At 39.5% G+C, this 27,291-nt stretch overlaps 1 protein-coding gene across 2 annotated transcripts; it reads left to right on the forward strand.

Moving 5' to 3' along the window:
• The first annotated feature begins 20,528 nt into the window (after positions 1–20,528).
• On the forward strand, positions 20,529–27,075 carry G6PC2 (glucose-6-phosphatase catalytic subunit 2). Of its 2 annotated transcripts, XM_007074608.1 has the most exons (5): positions 20,529–20,746; positions 21,300–21,409; positions 23,297–23,408; positions 25,662–25,777; positions 26,564–27,075. In XM_007074608.1, exons 1-5 carry the CDS (start codon positions 20,529–20,531, stop codon positions 27,073–27,075), a joined length of 1,068 nt encoding a protein of 355 aa, XP_007074670.1. The 2 variants fall into 2 exon arrangements, with proteins under 2 accessions (XP_007074670.1, XP_007074671.1); XM_007074609.1 differs by lacking the exon at positions 25,662–25,777 and having other exon boundaries at positions 26,564–26,588.
• The last annotated feature ends 216 nt before the right edge of the window (positions 27,076–27,291 follow it).

Here is a 27,291-nt window from a genome sequence, read left to right on the forward strand (position 1 = left end):
CATGGAGGGGTGCTGACTGGATCACCAGCTCGATGAATTACTTACTGGGTTTTTACACTGGTCCTTATTAGGCTGTTGAGTGAAGGTTCTAACTCTCTTTGGATCTTGGACTGGGGCAAGTGATTACCTCACTGATATACAGTCTTTAGGGAGCCCCCGGGGGTCCATTGTCTTTTATTCTTTCTCAAGGCTCATCCCCAACCAAGAAGTGAGGGAGAAACTTCTGTGTCGTTTGTCAAAATGCTCCTCTCTAGAAGACAAGGGGAATGGGTTTCTCTTTACTCCTCCAGTCATACCTAGAAACAACTAGCGAAGCAACCAGCTATTCTTTCTGCTCAGCACCACTTTCTCAGCTTTAAAAAGGGGATAAGAGAAGCTCCCCCATCACAACCTGGTACAACACCACCATCACCATTATCATCATACATACCTGCCTTTCGTTCCAACCAGGATTTTAGGGGTGTCTATTATGTGCTATGCAATGAGCTGGGCACTATATTCTCTGAGATATATGGTCTGTAACCAAGGTAGGGTGGGGAGCAGGAAATAAGCACACATTCCCAGTCTGGAGATGTTTCTGGTCCATGGTTATAGGAGACTTGGTCAGACTGACTAAAAGTTCCGTTTTTTTCTTCCCTGAAAACTTAATTCTTTTTCTAGTGGATGAAGGATCATGGGGTACCAGCAGAAAGGTCATTGTCCCCTATGGCACATACATTTGCTGAGTAGATACTTTCCATCTTGGGGGCAGAGCTCAGGATTAAAATGATAGTAAACAATGCCATGCTTAAGATGAAAAGTTTTCCACTTTTCTGGATATAAGGATCTCTTTATGACATATACATTCATAGTGACCTCTCAAAATGCTAGTAATGTGTACTTTCAATATCCATTCACTGACAAAATTAAAAATGATAAAAGCTACTATGAATTCAGAAGAGGGGAAAGCTCTTTGAGTAGATTCCAGGTTAAGAACAGCCAATAGAAAATGCTTGCATTCAAAAGATTCTTGAACAGAAACTTTAAATTCTCTGGATCTCTGTATAGCCTATGTCAGGAATCATTGGAAAAGATGATTCAAGAAAATGTTTCTTCTGATAGTTGTTATAATCAAAGCAAAGTATATCCAAGGTGGAGTCACCTTTAGTGCCAAGTCCATGTGGAGTCTTTTATTTCCTTCCTAAATTAAAAAAAAAATTAATTAAAAGAAGAGCTAGGGCCTCCAGCATGGTGGAGTGAGGAAGTCACCAAATCCTCTCCCGAAAAAGGCAAGTATAAAACTGTACACAATTATCAAAAACAACCATTTCAGTTTCCTGGAAATTAACCAAAGGCTTACAGCAAACTAAGAAGCATTTATTCATGAGAAAAAATACTCAAAAACAATATTAAGTGAAAGAAGCCAGAGGCAAAAGACTACATATTATATAACTCCCTTTGCATAAAATATCCAGAAAAGGCAAATCCATAGAGATTGTTCAGTTCTTGCTTGGGAATGGGGGTGGAAGCAAACACTAACTGCACACGGGCACAGGGAACATTCTGCAGTGACAGAGATGTTCTAAAACTAGTTGTGATGGTTGCACAACTCCATAAATTTACTAGAAATAATTGCACTGTACATTTACAATTGTGAATTTTATGGTATGTAAGTTATCCCTCAAATTGTTCAATTATACCTCAAAATTGTTAAAACAAAAAAGAAAGGAAGTGTACATTTTCCAAGCACCCAAAAGACATTCCACACAGTGAGAAAGATTCTGATGCACAGTAAAGTCTGAGAATACACACAGCAGGTATTCTTTAGGCCATCTATAAAATAAGAACCCAGGTGCAAAGTATCTTTTTTATTTATTTATTTATTTATTTATTTATTTATTTATTATTTTTTTTTATTTTTTTTATTTTTTAATATATGAAATTTACTGTCAAATTGGTTTCCATACAACACCCAGTGCTCATCCCAAAAGGTGCCCTCCTCAATACCCATTACCCACCCTGCCCTCCCTCCCACCCCCCATCAACCCTCAGTTTGTTCTCAGTTTTTAACAGTCTCTAATGCTTTGGCTCTCTCCCACTCTAACCTCTTTTTTTTTTTTTTTTTTTTTTTCCTTCCCCTCCCCCATGGGTTTCTGTTATGTTTCTCAGGATCCACATAAGAGTGAAACCATATGGTATCTGTCTTTCTCTGTATGGCTTATTTCACTTAGCATCACACTCTCCAGTTCCATCCATGTTGCTACAAAAGGCCATATTTCATTTTTTCTCATTGCCACGTAGTATTCCATTGTGTATATAAACCACAATTTCTTTATCCATTCATCAGTTGATGGACATTTAGGCTCTTTCCATAATTTGGCTATTGTTGAGAGTGCCGCTATAAACATTGGGGTACAGGTGCCCCTATGCATCAGTACTCCTGTATCCCTTGGATAAATTCCTAGCAGTGCTATTGCTGGGTCATAGGGTAGGTCTATTTTTAATTTTCTGAGGAACCTCCATACTGTTTTCCAGAGCGGCTGCACCAATTTGCATTCCCACCAACAGTGCAAGAGGGTTCCTGTTTCTCCACATCCTCTCCAGCATCTATAGTCTCCTGATTTCTTCATTTTGGCCACTCTGACTGGCGTGAGGTGGTATCTGAGTGTGGTTTTGATTTGTATTTCCCTGATAAGGAGCGACGTTGAACATCTTTTCATGTGCCTGTTGGCCATCCGGATGTCTTCTTTAGAGAAGTGTCTATTCATGTTTTCTGCCCATTTCTTCACTGGGTTATTTGTTTTTCGGGTGTGGAGTTTGATGAGCTCTTTATAGATTTTGGATACTAGCCCTTTGTCCGATGTGTCATTTGCAAATATCTTTTCCCATTCCGTTGGTTGCCTTTTAGTTTTGTTGGTTGTTTCCTTTGCTGTGCAGAAGCTTTTTATCTTCATAAGGTCCCAGTAATTCACTTTTGCTTTTAATTCCCTTGCCTTTGGGGATGTGCCGAGTAAGAGATTGCTACGGCTGAGGTCAGAGAGGTCTTTTCCTGCTTTCTCCTCTAAGGTTTTGATGGTTTCCTGTCTCACATTCAGGTCCTTTATCCATTTTGAGTTTATTTTTGTGGATGGTGTGAGAAAGTGGTCTAGTTTCAACCTTCTGCATGTTGCTGTCCAGTTCTCCCAGCACCATTTGTTAAAGAGACTGTCTTTTTTCCATTGGATGTTCTTTCCTGCTTTGTCAAAGATGAGTTGGCCATACGTTTGTGGGTCTAGTTCTGGGGTTTCTATTCTATTCCATTGGTCTATGTGTCTGTTTTTATGCCAATACCATGCTGTCTTGATGATGACAGCTTTGTAGTAGAGGCTAAAGTCTGGGATTGTGATGCCTCCTGCTTTGGTCTTCTTCTTCAAAATTACTTTGGCTATTCGGGGCCTTTTGTGGTTCCATATGAATTTTAGGATTGCTTGTTCTAGTTTCGAGAAGAATGCTGGTGCAATTTTGATTGGGATTGCATTGAATGTGTAGATAGCTTTGGGTAGTATTGACATTTTGACAATATTTATTCTTCCAATCCATGAGCAGGGAATGTCTTTCCATTTCTTTATATCTTCTTCAATTACCTGCATAAGCTTTCTATAGTTTTCAGCATACAGATCTTTTACATCTTTGGTTAGATTTATTCCTAGGTATTTTATGCTTCTTGGTGCAATTGTGAATGGGATCAGTTTCTTCATTTGTCTTTCTGTTGCTTCATTGTTAGTGTATAAGAATGCAACTGATTTCTGCACATTGATTTTGTATCCTGCAACTTTGCTGAATTCATGTATCAGTTCTAGCAGACTTTTGGTGGAGTCTATCGGATTTTCCATGTATAATATCATGTCATCTGCAAAAAGCGAAAGCTTGACTTCATCTTTGCCAATTTTGATGCCTTTGATTTCCTTTTGTTGTCTGATTGCTGATGCTAGAACTTCCAGCACTATATTAAACAGCAGCGGTGACAGTGGGCATCCCTGTCGTGTTCCTGATCTCAGGGAAAAAGCTCTCAGTTTTTCCCCGTTGAGGATGATGTTAGCTGTGGGCTTTTCATAAATGGCCTTTATGATCTTTAAGTATGTTCCTTCTATCCCGACTTTCTCAAGGGTTTTTATTAAGAAAGGGTGCTGGATTTTGTCAAAGGCCTTTTCTGCATCGATTGACAGGATCATATGGTTCTTCTCTTTTTTTTTGTTAATGTGATGTATCACGTTGATCGATTTGCGAATGTTGAACCAGCCCTGCATCCCAGGAATGAATCCCACTTGATCATGGTGAATAATTCTTTTTATATGCTGTTGAATTCGATTTGCTAGTATCTTATTAAGAATTTTTGCATCCATATTCATCAGGGATATTGGCCTGTAGTTCTCTTTTTTTACTGGGTCTCTGTCTGGTTTAGGAATCAAAGTAATACTGGCTTCATAGAATGAGTCTGGAAGTTTTCCTTCCCTTTCTATTTCTTGGAATAGCTTGAGAAGGATAGGTATTATCTCTGCTTTAAATGTCTGGTAGAACTCCCCTGGGAAGCCATCTGGTCCTGGACTCTTATTTGTTGGGAGATTTTTGATAACCGATTCAATTTCTTTGCTGGTTATGGGTCTGTTCAAGCTTTCTATTTCCTCCTGATTGAGTTTTGGAAGAGTGTGGGTGTTTAGAAATTTGTCCATTTCTTCCAGGTTGTCCAATTTGCTGGCATATAATTTTTCATAGTATTCCCTGATAATTGTTTGTATCTCTGAGGGATTGGTTGTAATCATTCCATTTTCATTCATGATTTTATCTATTTGGGTCATCTCCCTTTTCTTTTTGAGAAGCCTGGCTAGAGGTTTGTCAATTTTGTTTATTTTTTCAAAAAACCAACTCTTGGTTTCGTTGATCTGCTCTACAGTTTTTTTAGATTCTATATTGTTTATTTCTGCTCTGATCTTTATTATTTCTCTTCTTCTGCTGGGTTTAGGCTGCCTTTGCTGTTCTGCTTCTATTTCCTTTAGGTGTGCTGTTAGATTTTGTATTTGGGATTTTTCTTGTTTCTTGAGATAGGCCTGGATTGCAATGTATTTTCCTCTCAGGACTGCCTTCGCTGCATCCCAAAGCGTTTGGATTGTTGTATTTTCATTTTCGTTTGTTTCCATATATGTTTTAATTTCTTCTCTAATTGCCTGGTTGACCCACTCATTCGTTAGTAGGGTGTTCTTTAACCTCCATGCTTTTGGAGGTTTTCCAGACTTTTTCCTGTGGTTGATTTCAAGCTTCATAGCATTGTGGTCTGAAAGTATGCATGGTATAATTTCAATTCTTGTAAACTTATGAAGGGCTGTTTTGTGACCCAGTATATGATCTATCTTGGAGAATGTTCCATGTGCACTCGAGAAGAAAGTATATTCTGTTGCTTTGGGATGCAGAGTTCTAAATATATCTGTCAAGTCCATCTGATCCAATGTATCATTCAGGGCCCTTGTTTCTTTATTGACTGTGTGTCTAGATGATCTATCCATTTCTGTAAGTGGGGTGTTAAAGTCCCCTGCAATGACCACATTCTTATCAATAAGGTTGCTTATGTTTATGAGTAATTGTTTTATATATCTGGGGGCTCGGGTATTTGGCGCATAGACATTTATAATAGTTAGCTCTTCCTGGTGGATAGACCCTGTGATTATTATATAATGCCCTTCTTCATCTCTTGTTACAGCCTTTAATTTAAAGTCTAGTTTGTCTGATATAAGTATGGCTACTCCAGCTTTCTTTTGGCTTCCAGGAGCATGATAAATAGTTCTCCATCCCCTCACTCTCAATCTAAAGGTGTCCTCAGATCTAAAATGAGTCTCTTGTAGACAGCAAATAGATGGGTCTTGTTTTTTTATCCATTCTGATACCCTATGTCTTTTAGTTGGCGCATTTAATCCATTTACATTCAGTGTTATTATAGAAAGATACGGGTTTAGAGTCATTGTGATGTCTGTATGTTTTATGCTTGTAGTGATGTCTCTGGTACTTTGTCTCACAGGATCCCCCTTAGGATCTCTTGTAGGGCTGGTTTCGTGGTGACAAATTCCTTCAGTTTTTGTTTGTTTGGGAAGACCTTTATCTCTCCTTCTATTCTAAATGACAGACTTGCTGGATAAAGGATTCTCGGCTGCATATTTTTTCTGTTTAGCACACTGTAGATATCGTGCCAAGCCTTTCTGGCCTGCCAAGTTTCAAAGGAGAGATCAGTCACGAGTCTTATAGGTCTCCCTTTATATGTGAGGGCACGTTTATCCCTTGCTGCTTTCAGAATTTTCTCTTTATCCTTGTATTTTGCCAGTTTCACTATGATATGTCGTGCAGAAGATCGATTCAAGTTACGTCTGAAGGGAGTTCTCTGTGCCTCTTGGATTTCAATGCCTTTTTCCTTCCCCAGTTCGGGGAAGTTCTCAGCTATAATTTGTTCAAGTACCCCTTCAGCACCCTTCCCTCTCTCTTCCTCCTCTGGGATACCAATTATGCGTATATTATTTTTTTTTAGTGTATCACTTAGTTCTCTAATTTTCCCCTCATACTCCTGGATTTTTTTATCTCTCTTTCTTTCAGCTTCCTCTTTCTCCATAACTTTATCTTCTAGTTCACCTATTCTCTCCTCTGCCTCTTCAAGCCGAGCCATCGTGGATTCCATTTTGTTTTGCAATTCGTTTAAAGCGTTTTTCAACTCCTCGTGACTGTTCCTTAGTCCCTCGATCTTTGTGGCAAGAGATTCTCTGCTGTCCTGTATACTGTTTTCAAGCCCAGCGATTAATTTGATGACTATTATTCTAAATTCACTTTCTGTTATATTATTTAAATCCTTTTTGATCAGTTCATTAGCTGTTGTTATTTCCTGGAGATTCTTCTGAGGGGAATTCTTCCGTTTGGTCATTTTGGAGAGTCCCTGGCGTGGTGAGGACCTGCAGTGCACTTCCCCTGTGCTGTGGTGTATAACTGGAGTTAGTGGGCGGGGCCGCAGTCCGACCCGATGTCTGCCCCCAGCCCACTGCTGGGGCCACAGTCAGACTGGTGTGTGCCTTCTCTTCCCCTCTCCTAGGGGCGGGATTCACTGTGGGGTGGCGTGTCCCGTCTGGGCTACTTGCACACTGCCAGGCTTGTGTTGCTGGGGATCTGGCGTATTAGCTGGGGTGGGTAGGCAAGGTGCACGGGGGCTGGAGGGGCAGGCTTAGCTCGCTTCTCCTTAGGTGATCCACTTCAGGAGGGGCCCTGTGGCAGCGGGAGGGAGTCAGATCCGCTGCCGGAGGTTTGGCTCCGCAGAAGCACAGAGTTGGGTGTTTGCGGGGAGCGAGCAAGTTCCCTGGCAGGAAGCGGTTCCCTTTGGGATTTTGGCTGGGGGATGGGCGGGGGAGATGGCGCTGGCGCCTTTGTTCCCCGCCAAGCTGAGCTCTGCCGTCCGGGGGCTCAGCAGCTCTCCCTCCCTTTGTCCTCCAGCCTTCCCGCTTTCCGCGCAGAGCTGTTAACTTCTGACCTCCCAGACGCTAAGTCGCGCTTGCTGTCGGAACACAGTCTGTCCGGCCCCTCCGCTTTTGCCAGCCCGACTCGGGGGGGCTCTGCTTGGCCGGCGAGCCGCCCCTCCGCCCCGGCTCCCTCCCGCCAGTCCGGGGAGCGCGCACCGCCTCGCCGCCCTTCCTACCCTCTTCCGTGGGCCCTGGTCTGCGCTTGACTCCGGAGACTCCCTTCTGCTAATCCTCTGGCGGTTTTCTGGGTTCTTTAGGCAGGTGTAGGTGGAATCTAAGTGATCGGCAGGACGCGCTGTGAGCCCCGCGTCCTCCTACGCCGCCATCTTCCGGAACCTCCCAGGTGCAAAGTATCTTAACTCTACTATGAAGAAAGTGAATAGTCCTACCCAATGGGCCACCTCTTGGGTCCCTTGGTGATCCAAGAAAAAGTTTATGAATATAATAGTTCATGGTCATTTCTAGAGAAGAAGGCATACTGAGACTAGTGGAGGAGGTACCTGGAAGAGTTATAGTTGGGTTACTTATCATTGTTCATTACGGAATGCCAGTATTCCTGGAATCCTAGCCAGAATGGAAGTAATTATTTTCTGAAAGTCACTAGGGTCTCAACTCACTCAGAAATAAGTCCATTTTACATTTCAAGGTGACACTGGAGAGATTTCAAATACAAGTTATTTTACAACAGGCACATAAGCTGGTAGTAAAAGGATAATGACCATGTACAAAGACATAAAGGTCAATGCCTCCAAAATACAGTTTTGTTTAGTACAATTGCACCAGCAACATAAGCTAAAGTCAAATATCTCTGAATGATGTTGAATTGCAATGAGCACTATAACTCAGAGAGGAATGGTTCATCTTATGATAAGAAAGTATCTTGTGGTTATATTTGGCACGCAGAGCATATTAAAGAAATTCTAGTCTCTGCCCTGTAGGTTGCAATCTAAGTAAAACAGACAGGATTTGCTGCCAATCAAAGCCTCAGGAAGATCTAAATGAATCAGAATAAGGAAGTTTTGAAAAGAACTGGAATTATTTAACTTTTGGAATTAACTGAAAAGAAGGTAACAGTACAGGGTTTTGAGACTGGCTATAGTATTTTTTTTAAGGTTTATTTATATTTGAGAAAGAGACTGAGTGGGGGAGGGACAAAAAGAAAGGGGGACAGAGAATCGAAGCGGGCTCCACACTGACAGCAGCAAGTCCAATGCAGGGCTTGAACTCATGAACGTGAGATCATGACCTGAGCTGAAGTCAGACCATCAACTGACGGAGCCACTCAGGTGCCCCAAGACTGGCTATAGTATTAAAAGATTTTTAAAAAGTCATTAAGAAGAAGGAAGACATTCAGACAAGGAAATCATGCTGGAGAGACTGGAGTACTGAGGATGACTCTGAAGAAACTGAGGAAATGAGAGGATCCTGGGCATAGGTGCCATGGAAAATAGATGGAATTACAATGAACCTGATGCCGTACTTAACTCCTTTGGGTCAGGGATTCCATCGAGAATGTTGTGAAAGCTGTAGCCTTCTTCCAAGAAACATGTATATGCGCTAATATTTTGCATATGATTCCAGAAAGTTTGATGACTTCTAAACAGGTCAAATTCAAGTCATAGACCCTTGGCCTAGTAGCCAAAGAGATTCAGCTAATATTGGAACCGAATCACACACTCTTAAAGATTTCTTCCACTCAAAAGTGCTTTAACTGACACAGCAGAGTTCTAGTTCTTGAACAGAACATGGAGGTATTAAATGGAGAGTGCTACCACAGCAGGAAGAAAAAATCTTGATCCCAAAGGGCACGGTAGTTGTGCAATTTTCTGAGGACTCTCATTATGTGGAGGACATCTGGTTTGATTCTAAGATGCAATGGTGAACGGTTCAGATTTGGCTCTGCTCTCTTGAAGTTGTCTTTGCTTTCAAGGTACAGAGGAAGGTTGAAGTTTGTGACCAATTCAAAGACTGAACTCAGGAAGCATTTGTCATGAGAAAGAGGGTGCATAGATTTAGCGTGAGAAAGAGGGATAGAGAGAAAGGGAGAGAAAGGAAGGAGAGAGAAAAGGGAGGGTGGGAGGAAGAGGCAGAGATGCCAGAGTACAAATGAGAAGTAACAGAATATTTGTGTATAAGACTGAAATTTTATCCCTTTGTCCTACTTCTACTCTGATCAAAAATATCATAATTGGAGGTCAACTCCACTTTTACAACCTTCTTGGAAAAATAAGAATAACTAATGTTAGGGGTGCCTGAGTGGCTCAATTGGTTAAGTATCTAACTCTTGATCTTGGCTTGGGTCATGAACTCTCAATTCACAAGATGGAGCCCCGAATCAGGCTCTGCACTGATCGGGAAAAACCTGCTTGGGATTCTCAATCCCTCTCTCTCTCAAAATAAAGAAATAAACTTAAAGAAAAGATTTTTAAAAAAGAATAACTAATATTAATTATAGCTAATATTTTTGAGTGTTTACCATGGGCCCTAATAAAAGCAACAACAACAACAAAAGAGAATGAGATGAAGATTCCAAAAGAAGGGGAAAAAACATACCAAATCTGCATCCATAGGGAAGAGAGTGGAATAATATAGACCCCAAATAAGGGCGTTGAGAAAAAATGCCTTATGGTAGAAGTTGAGAAAGCAGTATAAGAAATGTTCAACTACAGGGGCGCCTGGGTGGCTCAATCAGTTAAGCATCCAACCTCTGCTCAGGTCATGATCTCACAGATCATGAGTTCGAGCCCTGTGTCAGGCTCTGTGCGTTCTGATAGCTCAGAGCCTGGAGCCTGCTTTGGATTCTGTGTCTCCTTCTCTCTCTGCCCCTTGCCCGCTCATTCTCTCTCTCTCTCTTTCTCTCTCTCAAATAATTAAAAAACATTAAAAAAAAAAAAGAAATGTTAACTATACACAGGACACACAGAAGGGGTATGACACCTTGTATAATCATTTATCATTCATTCAGAGATGAATTAAGATGGAGTTTCTATGGGGAACCTGGGTGGCTCAGGACACTCGTGTCCAACTCTTGATTTCAGCTCAGGTCATGATCCCACGGTCATGGGATAGAGCTCAGGGTCGGGTTCCATGCTGAGCATGGAGCCTGTTTAAGATTATCCTGCTTAAGGTTCTCTTCCTCTCCCCACCCGCCTCCCGGACCCCTCTCCTCAGTCATGATGTCTCTCTCTCTAAAAAAGAAAAAAAAAAAAAAAAAGAAAAAGAAAAGGAAAAAGAAAAAAAAAAGATGGAGTTCCTACAACTTGATGTGCATAAGAACCACACAGGAAGCTTACTAAAATGCACATTTTTGGACTTTAATTCTAAAGAGTCTGATTCCACAATCTGGAGTGGGCCTGGGAATCTATATGCAGATGGCAGGAAGCAGGTGGTCCACAGACGACACTTTGAGAAAGACAACTTCAAAAGGAGAAGGGTAGAGGTAGATCTACCCTTTTTTGGATCATAGCTGAGACATGGCTTTGTCCCATCATTTGGCACAGACCTTAATCCTAACAACCTTGACTTTGGAATGACTCAGTGTATGAGACAGTCTCTGTTATTTAAAAAAAATTCATTTTTGAGAGAAAGAGAGAGAGAGAGAGCAGGGGAGGAGCAGAGAGAGCCACACACACAGAATCCAAAGCAAGCTCCAGGCTCTGAGCTCAAACTCATGAACACAAGATCATGACCTGAGCCAAAGTCAGATGCTTAACTTACTGAGCCACCCAGATGCCCCTAGGCAGGCTCTGTTATTGAAGGGAAAAGCTCTACCTGAAGATTATTAGAATCAGAAAAGAACCAACTCCTACCTTTCTCTCTTGCTATGAGCAGCATAGGATAAGTACTGGAGAACATCCCTACCCTAAGCCATGGCAAATGTGGGGGCAGTTGGCAAACTGAGGAGGACCCAGGAAATGCTTAGAAAGAGGTTTCCCACAAAGAACAAAAATCATAAAATATGTGTAAGTGCGGTAGAGCTAGAAGTGAATAGTTCACAAGTATGATGGGCCCAGTAAACATTGTTTTTATTTCTATCGTTTGTTTCATTTCTAAATTTTTATATTAACTGCTTATTAAATTTAATTTAGTTTTATAATTACATAAAATATTTACATAGTTTCAAAGTCAAATCTAGAAAATAAGTCCTTACAGAAAGATGACCATGTGAAGACGCAGAAAGAAGATGGCCGTCTACAAGCCAAGGATAGAGACTGCAGAAGAAGCTATTCCTGCCAACACCCTAGACTTGTACTTTCAAGAATTGTGAGAAAATAAATTTCCATTGTTTAAGCCACCCAGTCTGGTGCTTTGTATGTCAGTCCTAGCAGACTAATATCATTCCCTAAAAGAAAAGAATGTTTGAAGAAAGAAGTCGAGCTTTTCCCATTCTCTCCACTCTCTCCCCTTCTTTCTTTTATAGATAACCTTAACTTTTTAAATTGTTTATTCTTCTATTATCTTTAAATGTAAACAGATGTGTACATATATTACTTTTTTTCTTAAACATGTATATATATATATATATATATATATATATATATATATGTAAACATATACATAATTTTCTCCATCCTAAAGAAGTGTTATTTTTAAAAAAAATTTTTTTTAGGGGATGCCTGGGTGGCTCAGTTGATTAAGCATCCAACTTCAGCTTAGATCATGATCTCACGGTTTGTGGTTTGAGCCCTGCATTGTGCTCTGGGCCAACAGCTCGGACCCTGGAGCCTGCTTCAGATTCTGTGTTTCCCTGTCTCTCTCTGCCCCTCCCCCACTCTCACTCTGTCTCTCTCTTAAACACAAGTAAACATTAAAAAAGATTTTTTTTGTTAATGTTTATTTGTGTTTAAGAGAGCGGGGGGCGGGAAGAGATAGAACATGAGTGGGGGAGGGGCAGAGAGAGAGGGAAACAGAATCTGAAGCAGGCTCCAGGCTCCGAGCTGCCAGCACAGAGCCCAATGCAGATCACGAACCCACAAACAGTGAGATCATGACTTGAGCTGAAGTTGGATGTTTGACTGAGCCACCCAGAAGCCCCTAAGGAAGTGTTCTTGACCAAGTCACTTTATAATATCTTTGCATAAGAAAATGCATTTGAGTTTAGACGAACTGAATAACAAACTTTTTATTTTTTAATTTTCTTTTTTATTTTTAAAAATTTATATCCAAATTAGTTAGCATATAGTGAAACAATGATTTCAGGAGTAGATTCCTTAATACCCCTTACCCATTTAGCCCATCCTCCCTCCTACAACCCCTCCAGTAACCCTCAGTTTGTTCTCCATATTTATGAGTCTCTTCTGTTTTGTCCTCCTCCCTGTTTTTACATATTTTTGTTTCCCTTCCCTTATGTTCATCTGTTTTGTCTCTTAAAGTCCTCATATGAGTGAAGTCATATGATTCTTGTCTTTCTCTGACTAATTTCATTAGCATAATACCCTCCAGTTCCATCCACGTAGTTGCAAATGGCAAGATTTCATTCTTTTTGATTGCTGAGTAATACTCCATTGTATATATATACCACTTCTTTGTCCATTCATCCATCAATGGACATTTGGGCTCTTTCCATATATTGGCTATATATGGAGCCAATCAGCACACCTGTATCCTATGGATAAATGCCTAGTAGTGCAATTGCTGGGTCATAGGGCAGTTCTATTTTTAGTTTTTTGAGGAACCTCCAAACTGTTTTCCAGAGTGGCTGCACCAGCTTGCATTCCCACCATCAATGCAAAAGAGATCCTCTTTCTCCACATCCTCATCAACATCTGTTGTTGCCTGAGTTGTTAATGTTAGCCATTCTGACAGGTGTAAGTTGGTATCTCATTGTGGTTTTGATTTGTATTTCCCCGATAATGAGTGATGTCGAGCATTTTTTCATGTGTCAGTTGGCCATCTGGATGTCTTCCTTGGAGAAGTGTCTATTCTTGTCTTTTGCCCATTTCTTCACTGGATTATTTGTTTTTTGGGTGTTGAGTTTGATAAGTTCTTTATAGATTTTGGATACTAACCCTTTATCTGATTTGTCATTTGCAAATATCTTCTCCCATTCTGTCATTTGCCTTTTAGTTTTGCTGATTGTTTCCTTCACTGTACAGAAGCTTTTTATTTTGATGAGGTCCCAGTAGTTCATTTTTGCTTTTGTTTCCCTTGCCTCCGGAGACATGTGAGTAAGAAGTTGCTGCGGGCAAGATCAAAGAGGTTTTTGCCTGCTTTCTCCTCAAGGATTTTAATGGCTTCCTATCTTACATTTAGGTCTTTCATCATTTTATTTTTGTGTATGATGTAAGAAAGTGGTCCATATTCATTCTTCCCCATGTCGCTGTCCAGTTTTCCCAGCATCACTTTCTGAAGAGACTGTCTTTATTCCACTGGGTATTCTTTCCTGTTTTGTCAAAGATTAGTTGGCCATATGTTTGTAGGTCCATTTCTGGGTTCTCTTTTCTGTTCCATTGATCTGAGTGTTCTTGTGCCAGGACCATACTGTCTTGATGATTACAGCTTCACAGTATAGCTTGAAGTTCGGGATTGTGATGCCTCCTGCTTTGGTTTTCTTTTTCAAGATTGCTTTGGCTATTCGGGGTCTTTTCTGGTTCCAGACAAATTTTAGGATGATTTGTCTTAGCTCTGTGAAGAATGCTGGTGTTACTTTGATAGGGATTGCATTGAATATGTAGATTGCTTTGGGTAGTATCAACATTTTAACAATATTTGTTCTTCCTATCCAGGAGCATGGAATCGTTCTCCATTTTTTTTGTGTCTTCTTCAATTTCTTTCATAAGCTTTCTGTAGTTTTCAGTGTATAGATTTTTCACCTCTTTGGTTAGATTTATTCCTAGGTATTTTATGGTTTTTGGTGCAACTGTAAATGGGATCCATTCCTTGAATTCTCTTTCTGTTGTTTCATTGTCGGTGTATAGGAATGCAACTAATTTCTGTGCATTGATTTTATATACTGCAACTTTGCTGAATTCATGAATCAATTCTAGCAGTTTTTTGGTGGAATCTTTTGGGTTTTCCATATAGAGTATTATGTCATCTGTGAAGAGTGAAAGTTTGACCTCCTCCTGGCTGATTTGGATGCCTTTTATTTCTTTGTGTTGTCTGATTGCAGAGGCTAAGACTTCCAATACTATGTTGAATAACATTGGCGAGAGAGGACATCCCTGTCTTTTTCCTGACCTTAGGGGGAAAGCTTTCAGGTTTTCCCCATTGAGGATGATACTAGCATTGGGTCTTTTGTATATGGCTTTTATGATCTTGAGGTATGCTCCTTCTATCCCTACTTTCTTGAGGGTTTTTATCAAGAAAGGATGCTGTATTTTGTCAAATGCTTTCTCTGCATCTATTGAGAGGATCATATGGTTCTTGTCCTTTATTTTATTGACTTGATGAACCACGTTAATTGTTTTGTGGATATTGAACCAGCCCTGCATCCCAGGTATAAATCCCACTTGGTCGTGGTGAATAATTTTTTTAATGTATTATTGGAGTTGGTTGGCTAATATCTTGTTGAGGATTTTTGCATCCATGTTCATCAGGGAAATTGGTCTATAGTTCTCCTTTTTAGTTGGGTCTCTGTCTAGTTTTAGAATCAAGGTAATCCTGGCTTCATAGAAACAGTTTGGAAGTTTTCCTTCCATTTCTATTTTTTGGAACAGTTTCAAGAGAATAGGTGTTAACACTTCCTTAAATGTTTGGTAGAATTCCCCTGGAAAGCCATCGTGCCCTGGACTCTTTTTTTTTTTTTTGGCAGATTTTTGATTACTAATTCTATTTCTTTACTGGTTATGGGTCTGTTCAAATTTTCTATTTCTTCCTGTTTCAGTTTTGGTAGTGCATATGTTTCTAGAAATTTGTCCATTTCCTCCAGATTGCCCATTTTATTGGCATGTAGTTGCTCATAATATTCTCTTATTATTGTTTTTATTTCTTCTGTGTTGATTGTGATCTCTCCTTTTTCATTCTTGATTTTATTTATTTGGGTCCTTTCCTTTTTCTTCTTGATCAAACTGGCTAGTGGTGTATCAATTTTGTTAATTCTTTCAAAGAACCAGCTTCTGGTTTCGTTGATCTGTTCTGCTAGGATAACAAACTTTTTAAAAGCCTCTTCAAATAAGTTAGAGCTCACATCAAGTTTTGTTCAACAATTCATTCATTCATTCATTCATTCAAAAGAAATTTATTGAATAATTACAAAAGTACCAGGAGCAGGTTTAGGGTTTGTGAGAAGAAAATCTCTTCTAATATTGGGGCCTCTCTTTAATAAAAAAGAATAGAAAATTATTAGTATGCTGTACAACTGCCAGCAGCTCCCAGAAATAACCTGCCATTTCATGAGTCCGTGCAAGTTTCATGAGAGATCTGCCCCTGCCTGGGCTTGTGCTGGCTGGGGTCTATGCTAATGGCTCACACACAAAGCGGATGTGATCCCTTATTTGATGGTGCTTGCACTATGGAGCAAGAAAGAGAGATTAAACACAGAAGCTCAAATAGAATAAACAGTTACAAATTGTGATTAAATCCCTGTTATGGGCTAAATTTCATCCCCCTAAAATTCATATGTTGAAGTCCCAGCCCCTAATATCTCAGAATGTGCCTATTTGGAGATAGGGTCTTTAAAGAAGTAACTAAGGGGCACCTGGGTGGCTCAGTTGCTTAAGCGTCCAACTGCGGCTCAGGTCAGGATCTCTCAGTTTGTGAGTTGGGAGTCCCACATAGGGCTCTGTGATGACAGCTCAGAGCCTGGAGCCTGCTTCAGGTTCTGTGTCTCCTTCTTTCTCTGCCCCTCCCTGGCTTGCGCTCTGTCTCTCTCTCTCTCTCTCTCTCAAAAAATGAATAAACATTTTACAAAAATTACAGAGGTAACTAAGTTAATATTAGGGTGGCACCTAACCACGTATGACTAGTGAACATCCCTACAGAAGGATGACCATGTGAAGATACAGAAAGAAGATGGCCATCTACAAGCCAAGGATAGAGACTTCAGAAGAAGCTATTCTTGCCAACACCCTGGACTTGTACTTTCAAGAATTGTGAGAAAATAAATTTCCATTGTTTAAACCATCCAGTCTGACTAATATCATTCCCTAAAAGAAAAGAATGTTTGAGAGAAAATTTTGTCAAAGGAATGGCAAGGATGCTGGTCACAGGTGGCATCTCTAAGGAAGTACATATAAGCTGAGATATGAAAAGACTAAAAATGATGAACAATGGGGAATAAAAAGAGTTAGCAGATCCTGTTAAAAGGCAAAAGAAATCAAGGTGCTTTTACTTCAGTTAGTTATACCATAGCCTATAGAACCAGATAGTCCTCAGGAGACAGCCAGTCTTTCCAAATTAAATACCTAAGATGAAAAACTAATGTGCAGCTAAATTCATCGCAGTCCACAGACTCTGAGGAATTGAATGAGCATGAAGCTGAATTTTTAATTGTAAGACAAAATGTATTTGATATCATCCACACCTAGGTTTAGGGACAAGACATTTCCAAAGAAAATGAATATGATGAAATATGTAGCTTAAACACTTCTCAGAAAAAGAATAAAGAGAACTAATGTCCTTCCTCATGGTTCATTAAAGATATTATGGAAATCATAGAACCTGAATATGCAAAACAAAAAAGCCAGAAGCATAGACTCTGATTAGTCAAGGCTAATGCCTCACACAGAGTAGTGCATACTTGAATAAATTCATTTATCTTTGGTAAGCAAGTCTATGCTCTCTTTTTGACTCAATGGGTAATAAGAATTATAGAATTATAGGATAGACAAGGGATTTCCTTATTTCTTGGTGGGATGCTACATCCACTACTACATATACTTATTCAATTTGTTTTGTGAGAGACTGAATATACAAATGGACAATGGCCAAGCCAAACATGACAACAGAATTCTGACCCAAAACCTCTGAAGCAATCTGCCCAGAATGGTCAGGATTTGGTCAATGACTGTCAGCTTCCCCATTTTTTTCCCCAGCTTCCTACTCAGGACCAACCAGAGAAAGCTGAATATGCTCCCCCAACCAATCACATAAAATGTGCTGCTTCTAGTTCACTCATCTCCAGCTTTCCTGTGCCAACAACCTCTAATCAGAGCACATCTGAGGTCTTCCCTTGTTTCCACTACAGCAAAGCTTTTCTATTCCCTGCCTACTTCCGAATCTTTGTCAAATGCAGGTGATGGGTAGTTTGCTATAGCAAACTCAGAATAAATAGCCTCTGTTTTTTCTCATTTGAGTGGCTTTAATTTATTTCTATACTTGTCTGTCTCCAGAGAAGAAAATGTCTGTTGGGTTGCAAGGCTATCAGTAAAGGATAGGAGTCAGAGTCAGCTTCAAGCTCTGAGGTGCCCATCTTGATACTTCCCCCAGAGAAGATGTCAGACACTGGGAAGTGAATTCCCATAACACTGAATTCCCATAACAACAGTGTCCCTGCTGTCAAATGATAGGATAAGCCATCCAAGACAAGTTCAAAGTGATGATTGTATCTATGAACTTCTAGTACTCTGGCAGCTGGCCAGATGTTCTTGGGTGTCAACCAATTTTCTCTCAGGACTACACAGAAAAGCTTCATAGTTAGAATGATGACACAGGTCAATTGGAGGTCTGGGTGGTTGAAAACATTTGAAACAAGTTGGTCCTAGCATAAGTTTTTATTTGTTTTGTTGCCATTTAAAATCTCACCAATGTTGGCTTTGAACAACCTGGACACAGCCGAGACTAAGAAGAAACACTGGTCTGGAAATAAAATCTAGTCTCTACGCAGGGCTCCCACACTGAAGAAATGACCTCAGCCTGGTTGCTTGCACATTTCCCCATTACTAACCAAGGATTACTGGACAGCTATGAAGTTAATTTGGAAGATAAGATAGTGTATGTTTAAAGGTAAATAATTGGAAGAGCATAAATGCAATGCTCCAATGTGTTCTAAAGCACAACCAAGTTTTCAACACATTTGATTTTATCCCAACACATACATCGCTCAGATCAGTTTAGCACACTAGTTGGAGAACCAAGGGTGTAATTCTGGGCCACCTGGAGGAAGAGCAAAGTGTGGGGAGAGCCACTGTTGGCTGACTTCCTAGTTCTCCTCCTACTGAAATGATAAGAATGATAAAGGAGATCAGTTAAGTTTCTCACTGTGGATAGAGATTGATACCCACTTCCTGGTAACCATTTAAAGTCACTTCCTGAAAAACGACCTGCTGCCACTCACCACCAGTCAAACCAGTGATCTTGTCCACAGATACCAGGCTGTATTTTAACCTCCTTCCAGATGCTCATCACAGAAAGCTCAGTGAGGGAGGCCGCCATCAGCATGCCCTGCTGTAGGAGTGCCACTTCAGTCGTCACCACTGCCTCACCTCTTCTGGGCCACAATGCCGAGTTTGTATGCAAACTGTCACCAGCTTTATAATTTCTCATTAGAGTAGGGTTTTCTTTAATTCTAGACAGAATCTCTGAAGTCTTGGGAAGATACATCAGTCGATGTAAACATTGAATTTGACAGAAAAATCCAGTTACATACAATGACTTATATACTAAATGTCATTAAAGCTTCTTTCAGGTTGACTTTTGAAGGGGCGGGGGGGGGTGCTTAAGGCTGAAAGGAGAATAGATAATATATAAATTTCTTTATAATAATGATTCTCAACCCCCTCTGTACATTGGAATCATTTGGAAAGTATTTTTGAAATACCAGTGCTTGTGTCCCATCACCAGAAAGTTAATTTGCCTGGGGTAGGACAAAGGTAGGGCATTTTCCAAAAATATCCAGAAAGATTTTAACGGGCAGGCAAAGCATTTCCTCCAAGGGCAGCAACAGAGACTAGGGGCGGGAGGTGGGGGTGGGGGGAGCACCTAGGGAGGCTGGATCCCCATGACAATGGCGCTGTTGAATGATGGGGCAGGACTCCCAAGAGAAATCCAAGGACCCCAAGAGATATCCTTTGAAGATGGTTCCTAGTGAGGAGGCTGAGATGAGAGAAGACAAGGATCTGAATGGTAAAAGAACAAACACGTGACTTACTTTCACCCTCCGCCGCCGAGTGGTGGCGCTTCATTGCTTTCTGGGGACCCTGGAACGCTTCAACCTCTGGGTCTTTCTGAGCTGTCTGCCCTTCTGTGTATTCCCAATCTACATGTTTGTTTGGGTGTTTGAGTGCTTCCCTCATATTTCTGCTGAACACTTTTGTTTTCAATAAACCATTTTCCTGATTGGTCAAAAGCCCTTTAAAGTTGATTTTTATCTTTCTGTTGCAGGAGTGATTCCCTGACTCAATTGTATTCCCTTGTCCATAAAAATATGACTCATTCTTAACACAGTTCTATTACCCAGGTGACCTCTGTGTCTGCTTTCTTGCCTTATAGTCAAAAGCCAATACGTTTCCTTGCAGATTTCATGTATTTCATGTATTTCCTTCTCTATTCCTTATATACCATATCATTCTCTCTGCTAAAAGAGAAATATCAAAATATTTTTAGTTAAAAGTCTGCAATCAGAAAATAACCTGTCATAACATATAAATTTTTCATGCCCAGATATTTACCCATACGTTTTTCTCTAAGACCCAATAAAATAGTCAAAGAGCCACAGTCTATTTTATATTAAAATGCATGGCTCTAAGGGCTATTTGACATGCAGTAATTATTTGCGTAGTCTTCTAGCCAAGCATAGAAATTGCCAATGTGTCTGCCCTTGAAGGAAATGAACTGTGCAAAAAATTTCAAGCAAACATGATCCAACTGTGTACACAAAAGGGAGATTGCATAAGAAATTCATTGTGTCTCCACCCAAATTTCCCCTCGACTTGCCACAGATCAGCATGTACTTCACCTCTTTGGCACCAATTAAGATCATCAACACATGAGCTTTTCAGCAGAGGAGGACTGATGTACCCTCTCACAGATGGCCAGCATCACATGTTACAGTAATGGCCAGATACGCCACATGGGTAGTGTATAAAAACGGTGGGACTCAGAGCACTTCAGCTCCGATTGCTCTATGTTTAGAATTGCCTCTCTTTCAAGATGGATTTCCTTCATAGGAATGGAGTGCTCGTTATTCAGCATTTGCAGAAGGACTACCGAGCTTACTACAATTTTCTAAATTTTATGTCCAATGTTGGTGATCCCCGGAATATCTTTTCTATTTATTTTCCACTTTGGTTTCAACTTAATCAGACAGTTGGAACCAAGATGATATGGGTAGCAGTCATTGGGGATTGGTTCAATCTTATTTTTAAATGGTAAGCCTTCTGTTTTCTTTCATTTTTTGTAAATCTTATTCTTAAATTTGTAGCTTTGGCTTAATGATCACATTTCAGATGTGTGTAGTTTCTACTTAGAAAATCTTTCAAACATGCCAATTGACTTGAAACACCTATTCATAAATAGAACTTACAAAAAGCATAGAAACGTATACTTGATCTGACTTAAAAGTAAATTCCAAACCCTGTAACACATATGTTGTGATTAAACAAGAGGTTAGTTAAATGAACAGCACCATAATGAACAGATTGATAATTCCAGGGACCACCCAGTCTAAGAATCCAAAGCACCCACAGAAGTTTTCTTACAAGGAAAAAAGTCCCCGTTTTTACTGGAAACTAGGATGCCAAAGCTCCAAATGACTGTCATCCTCTGTAATAAGAGACAGACCAGAACCCAGTCTCTTAATCATGAACTTTCCCCATCAACCCTCTGCTTGAGTAATTTTTATAGGAGAGAATAACTAATCTCCGGTTAAGCAATAGTTGTGTGTTTAAATATGTATGCATATTTGTATTTCTTTAAATACAGGATATTGTTCGGTCATCGGCCTTACTGGTGGGTCCAAGAAACTCAGATTTACCCAAATCATTCAAGTTCATGCCTCGAACAGTTCCCCACTACATGTGAAACAGGTCCAGGTAAGCAATTATAGCAGCCTCGAGTTACTAAAGATATTCCAACAGAGAGTCATTATGTATGATTATTATCTAATAACTATATGATATTATATAGGTATTAAAGAAAATGTCATGAGTAAGGATACTAAAAGTCCATAAGCATAACAATTGCTAATGAAAAGGAAAGCTTTGTGAACAATCATTTTGTTATTTGTAAAAGGGTAAGTTGGGAGACTACTTTCTAAATGATTTTATATTTGGCATTTATTTCTGGGAAGAATGTAATGGTTTGGTTCTAAAACAAACAAAAAAGTTAGCTAGAAGAAATTGCCAAAGAACTATATTAAAATTCTAGAAATGTTGACTTGTCTGTTGCTGAGCAACTTTCAAAGTTATTATGGATCTTTTGAGAATCTCATGAATGAGGTAAGGACTTCCTGGTTTTACTACTGCCAGTAGAGATTATTTCTAATCATAGACTTTTTTCTTTCAAATTTCTTTTTTTCTCTTGTATATATAGAATATAAATAGACTTCTTGGGCCACTTCCTTTTATAAGTAAGATTCTGTATGAGTGTAAAATATTTACTATGAAAATTGAGTTTAAGTTTTGAAAAGGTTTTTAAAATATATATTAAGGTAAAATTACATGTTGTTTTAATTTATAAGAATGTGTGACATACCTTACCACAGTTTGTTACATAGCATAAAATTCTTTCCATCTGACATCCTGAAACTCATGCTGAATATAGTCAATGTGTAAGTTCCTAATGAGTTCTCTGAATATCTTCTTTCTTGCTCCCATAAAAGTACACATCCATCTGTTATATTATTTATCACACTGTACTGTAATTAATTTGGCTCCTCCAATAGGCTATGCATTCCATCAGGACAGAAATGATGTATATTTTTTCTTTGTGAAACCAACGTTGGATGGACAGATGGATGGATGGACAGACGGACGGATGGATGGATAACATTTGAGACAATTGAAATGCTACTTTGGTTTATCCCAGAATTTCCCAGTGTGTGTTCTATCTCACAAAACATTTTCTGGAAAAAAAAAAAAAAAGGAATAGTGCATTCTATATTCACTCCCTAAAGATTTACAGCTCATGTAAGCGTGTAAAAGGCTCTGAAAAATTCGGTATAAGATATAGCTTTGAAAGAACTAGATCTATAAGAAATAGATTGTCTTTTTTAATGTAGTGGTTTTCAAAGAGGCGTGTTTAATCTGAATAAATCTCCACTTGATAAAAACTCATGGTGAACATCAAAGTGATCTTTTAAAAAATCAAGCAGCATGGGAAAGACATTCTGGGAGCAAAAAGGCTGCCAGGCTTCGTGTGTCAGGACTGATGCCCTTTACAGCTTCCCTGGTCCATTTGATGACAAAGACACCTTTTGCAGTGGCCAGACACAAGATAGGCACTGAGGTATCTGCTAGTTTATAGCAGTTAATTGTAAGTCAGTTGGTAAACCAGAACATAGTAATGATACCCTTCAGATGTTTTCAGCCCAAAGAAAATAAATGGATTCCAGATCCAACACAAGTACTTTAATTTTCTCAACAATTAAAAACAACTAGCCATGAAAAATAAGCAGGGATGTGGCAGATTTGGGTGTAACAGCTCAAGTTCTTAATTAGCCTTGAACATTTTGATTTCTAGAATTTGATGAACTTGAAAAATCTGAAAAAAAAAATTCTTGAAATAGTGTTTTGAGGCTCAATTTGACTCAACTTCTTTTATTTCTACCTATTCTTAAACATTACATATAGCCTGTGGGTTTTTTTTTTTTTCCTGAGTTGTTTGTAACTTTCATGGCTAATATGCTATTCTGTGGTCTACTTCTAATACTGATACGCTATTAACCACCTTTCAAATGGATCAGCACTTTGTTGTTGCAGGAAGTCCATCTGGCCATGCAATGGGCTCATCATGTGTCTGGTATGTCATGGTAACAGCTGCCCTGAGCCACACTGTCAGTCGGATGGATAAGTCGTCTACCACTCTGCACAGGTCAGCTTTGCTCCAGTGTCTGTACCACTGGAATGTGAATACAGAAAGTCTTGAATACAGAAAGACTTTTTAAAACATTTCCTTTGGCATATTTTTAGTTGTTGAAATGTGCTTATCCTATCTATCATAGCCAAAATAGCAAAATGAATAGAAAGTTAATATTTTGCTTTAAGGTAATCTACTCTTTGGCTCAGAGCTATTGCCACATTGGTTGGAAATGTTTAATTGACTAATGGCTTGCTGGAAGTGCCTTTGGGTTTCCATAATACATTATCACTTTAGTAGCTCGTAAATAAGCCGTCTAAAATTATATAAGGAAGTATTTTTGCATGCACATTCCCTTGCTTTAAGATTAACAAGAAGTTTTGAGAATCATCATTACCTTTGAATGTATCAGTTCAGAAAAATTACGTTTTCTTCTTTGAATAGCCAACATTTTTGACATCAATAACATATTCTAGCTTAAAAGACTATTCAACCTGTTTAATTAAAAACATTCTAAAGGCAAACTTAAATTTGAATGTTAGTAGATTTAATGTTAATAGAATCATAATGTTTAGAAAGGCCTACAACTTTAAGATTATTCATAATTCTAATAGGAATTGGGATGTTTCCTTCTCTTCTCTCCTGAAATACTTTTAACTATCATTAAAACAATCCTGGGCATCACTTGAATCATAAATTATTAGGCTACTGAGATAAGATTTTTCAGTTAATTGCTTAAGAATACTATAACATATACCATCATGTTAAAGTTCTTCTAAAATAAAAAATTTCCAGGGTGCCTGGGTGGCTCAGTCGGTTGAACATCTGACTCTTGATTTCAGCTCAGGTCATGAACTCATGGCTTCATGAGTTCGAGCCCGCATCGGGCTCTGTGCTGACAGTGTGGAGCCTGCTTGGGATTCTCTCTCTCTCTCTCTCTCTCTCTCTCTCACTCTCTCTCTCTCTCTCTCTGCCTCTCCTCCACTCATGCTGTCTCTGTTTCTCTTAAATTAAATAAACATTTAAAAATGAAAAAAATAAAATTAAAAAATTCCAAGATCTATTGCACATTCCACTTTTAAAGTAGCATTGGACAATAAAAGAAACAAACCACCAAAGAGATTTGGGTATTTTCAAAGTTTATTTTAGTGAGACTGCAACTTGTATGCCTTAAGGTGTTTATTAGCCAACTGCAAACAACAACAGTAAAGCATTGTAATGAAAAGAAATTAACATTTTCTATCCATGGACAAGTTTTCAAAATAGGAATCTTAACAAGCCTCACCTTTTCTCTGTAGTTCATTTCTTCCTCAAATTTCCAAACCTTAAAAAACCTTTCTTTCAAAAAAAATTCTATGATTCTCTTTAGATTTTTATAACTGTAACATTTCCTTTGTCCATCAATATTTATTGAGTGCCTATTCTTTACCGTAATATTACCAAATTTCTGTTTATTCTTCTTCCCTATGGATAACTCCTGCTTACCTCCTCTTGGAAAGTCTCATTTCTTTCTATTTAGTTTTTTCCATAACCAGTCTGGTCCAATTATCCGGAACAAACATTTGGGAGCAAAACCCCAAGGATTCCTATAACTGAATATTGCTAATTCTTTATTAAAATGATGAGCTTGGACTTCAATATTTTTGTAAGCTTTATTGCACATTGCTACTTCTAAGCTAAAGTATATAATGTTTAGGTCAATTCCCTTGTCTCTTATTTTCTATATGTGAAAAAACAAGGAATCAGGACTCTTGAGAGTCTGTGAAATTGAACCAAATGAAAATTTGCCCCTGATGAAATGCTTGTATGATTTTCATCAGAGTGGCAGTGGACTCTCCAGTGAATTTTCTTCAGAGAAAAACATGTTGAGAGGATAAAGGTGAAGCACATACCACAGAGAGTAAAAATGTATAGGATCCTTTCTAGGTCTTCCTGGATATTAATAATTCCCCCCAAACTTGAATTTACCATACTCCTTTAAAATAATTATCCGGGTATCAAATTATCTTCCTTTTAGAGCATTTATTAAAATCTCAGGATATCGCACTGGTCAAGTTTAATGCATTGCTAAATTTTAGGAACCTCTGTTAAAACTTTTCAAATCTTACGAAGCACATGGAAACATTTTGGGGAGAGAAAAGTCTCTAGAATCATAATGTTATATCACAGAAGAGTCCTCTGAGAAAGATCATCTGGTGTCACCCCCTTAATTTTATGAGTGATACAATTTCTCTACTTTTTACGCTTGTATCTATTCTTCCATCGTAGACTGACCTGGTCATTTCTTTGGAGTCTTTTTTGGTTGATTCAAATCAGTGTCTGCATCTCCAGAGTATTCATAGCAACACATTTTCCTCATCAAGCTATTCTTGGAGTAATTGGTGGTAAATATGATCACTTACCTTTAGTTGTATCCTTGGAAAGCTTTAGTGTCATTTGTTTTATGTTGTTAGATTCTCCCTGGTAGGTAGTATCCCAGTCTCAGGTAATTCTGTCAAGCCACTGATACTAAATGCTACCCTGGGAGCGTAAGCAGTTCAACACACCTCTCAAATCCTTCATGTACACAATGGCACAGTCTCAATCGATGGCATTAGCACATAACCTGCAGGGAGATGGGGCTTCTCTGAAGTGTGGCCAGGGCCACGTCTAACTCCCAAGCCTTCACCTCAGACAGCCTGCTTGTGTCTTGGTTCGGGGGACTTCATAATGGCCCTCCAGCCTGCACACTATGCCACTGTCTTTGATACACCTGAAGTGATTATTACATGACCATGGACTTCATTTAGCAGCTGCTTTGTATTCCTGAAGCGGCACTCCCCATGACTGAGTTTCCCCCACGTACCTTTTAAAGGCTCTGTAGTTAATTGGCTATGGCAATTGAAATATCAATTGCAAGTACCCAAATCAGTGCTCTGCCTATGTAGTATTTGTCTCCCAGTGCCACAGATTCCTGAGTGATCCACCTGGGCTAACAGGGATGGTTGAAAAGACCATGTGGGCAAGTGTGTGTTTTTATTTAAGAAAGGGGCTTTGGAAAATGGATAGAACCTAGACGTCTAAAGACTTTCATCATGAAGACAGTGGTAAATTCTTTAATGCAGAGAGGGATGATTCCTGAGGGGCTTGAGGGCTCATGGTCATCTTCAGTGTCTTTTTCTGATCCTCAGGCATGCTTGTGGCAGAGGCCTTTGAGCATACTCCAGGCATCCAAACAGCCAGTCTGAGCACATACCTGAAGACCAACCTCTTCCTCTTTCTGTTTGCACTGGGCTTTTACCTGCTTCTCAGACTGCTTGACATTGACCTGCTGTGGTCTGTGCCCATAGCCAAGAAGTGGTGTGCCAACCCGGACTGGATCCACATTGACACCACACCTTTTGCCGGACTCATGAGAAACCTTGGGGTGCTCTTTGGCTTGGGCTTTGCAATCAACTCAGAGATGTTCCTTAGGAGCTGCCGAGGGGAAAATGGCTACAAGCTGAGCTTTCGGCTGCTTTGTGCTGTGGTCTCGTTGATCACACTGCAGCTCTACCATTTCATCAAGATCCCCACTCATGCAGAGCATTTATTTTATGTGCTGTCTTTCTGTAAAAGTGCATCCATCCCACTGACTGTGGTTGCTCTGATTCCCTACTGTATTCATATGTTAATGAAACCAGGTGAAAAGAAGATTAATTAGAGTTGTACAGGGAGTTAGTGCTCTGTGGCCCCAGCCTGACACTCCTGTTCCATCCTCCAGCAGAACCACGGGCAGGGGGAGACTGGAGGCTTCCAAGCAGAGGTCACAAAATGGCAGCCACTGGCCCCATCCCACTATACCTATGTTTAGTTTGGCCTTCACAGTGGTCTCCCCCCACCCCAATTTAAATTAGTTGCCAACATTTGAAAACCAGAA

The sequence above is a fragment of the Panthera tigris genome, chromosome C1 (assembly GCF_018350195.1).
Source record: "Panthera tigris isolate Pti1 chromosome C1, P.tigris_Pti1_mat1.1, whole genome shotgun sequence".
Classification (NCBI taxonomy): domain Eukaryota; kingdom Metazoa; phylum Chordata; class Mammalia; order Carnivora; family Felidae; genus Panthera; species Panthera tigris.

What these genes read in the sequence shown, in the direction of transcription:
- G6PC2 (XM_007074608.1), top strand. Translation starts at nt 20,529, where the DNA reads ATGGATTTCCTTCATAGGAATGGAGTGCTCGTTATTCAGCATTTGCAG. An exon ending in TTCAATCTTATTTTTAAATG is followed by an intron (nt 20,747 to 21,299) that starts GTAAGCCTTCTG and finishes CTTTAAATACAG; the next exon opens with GATATTGTTCGGTCATCGGC. An exon ending in TCGTCTACCACTCTGCACAG is followed by an intron (nt 23,409 to 25,661) that starts GTCAGCTTTGCT and finishes CTTCCATCGTAG; the next exon opens with ACTGACCTGGTCATTTCTTT.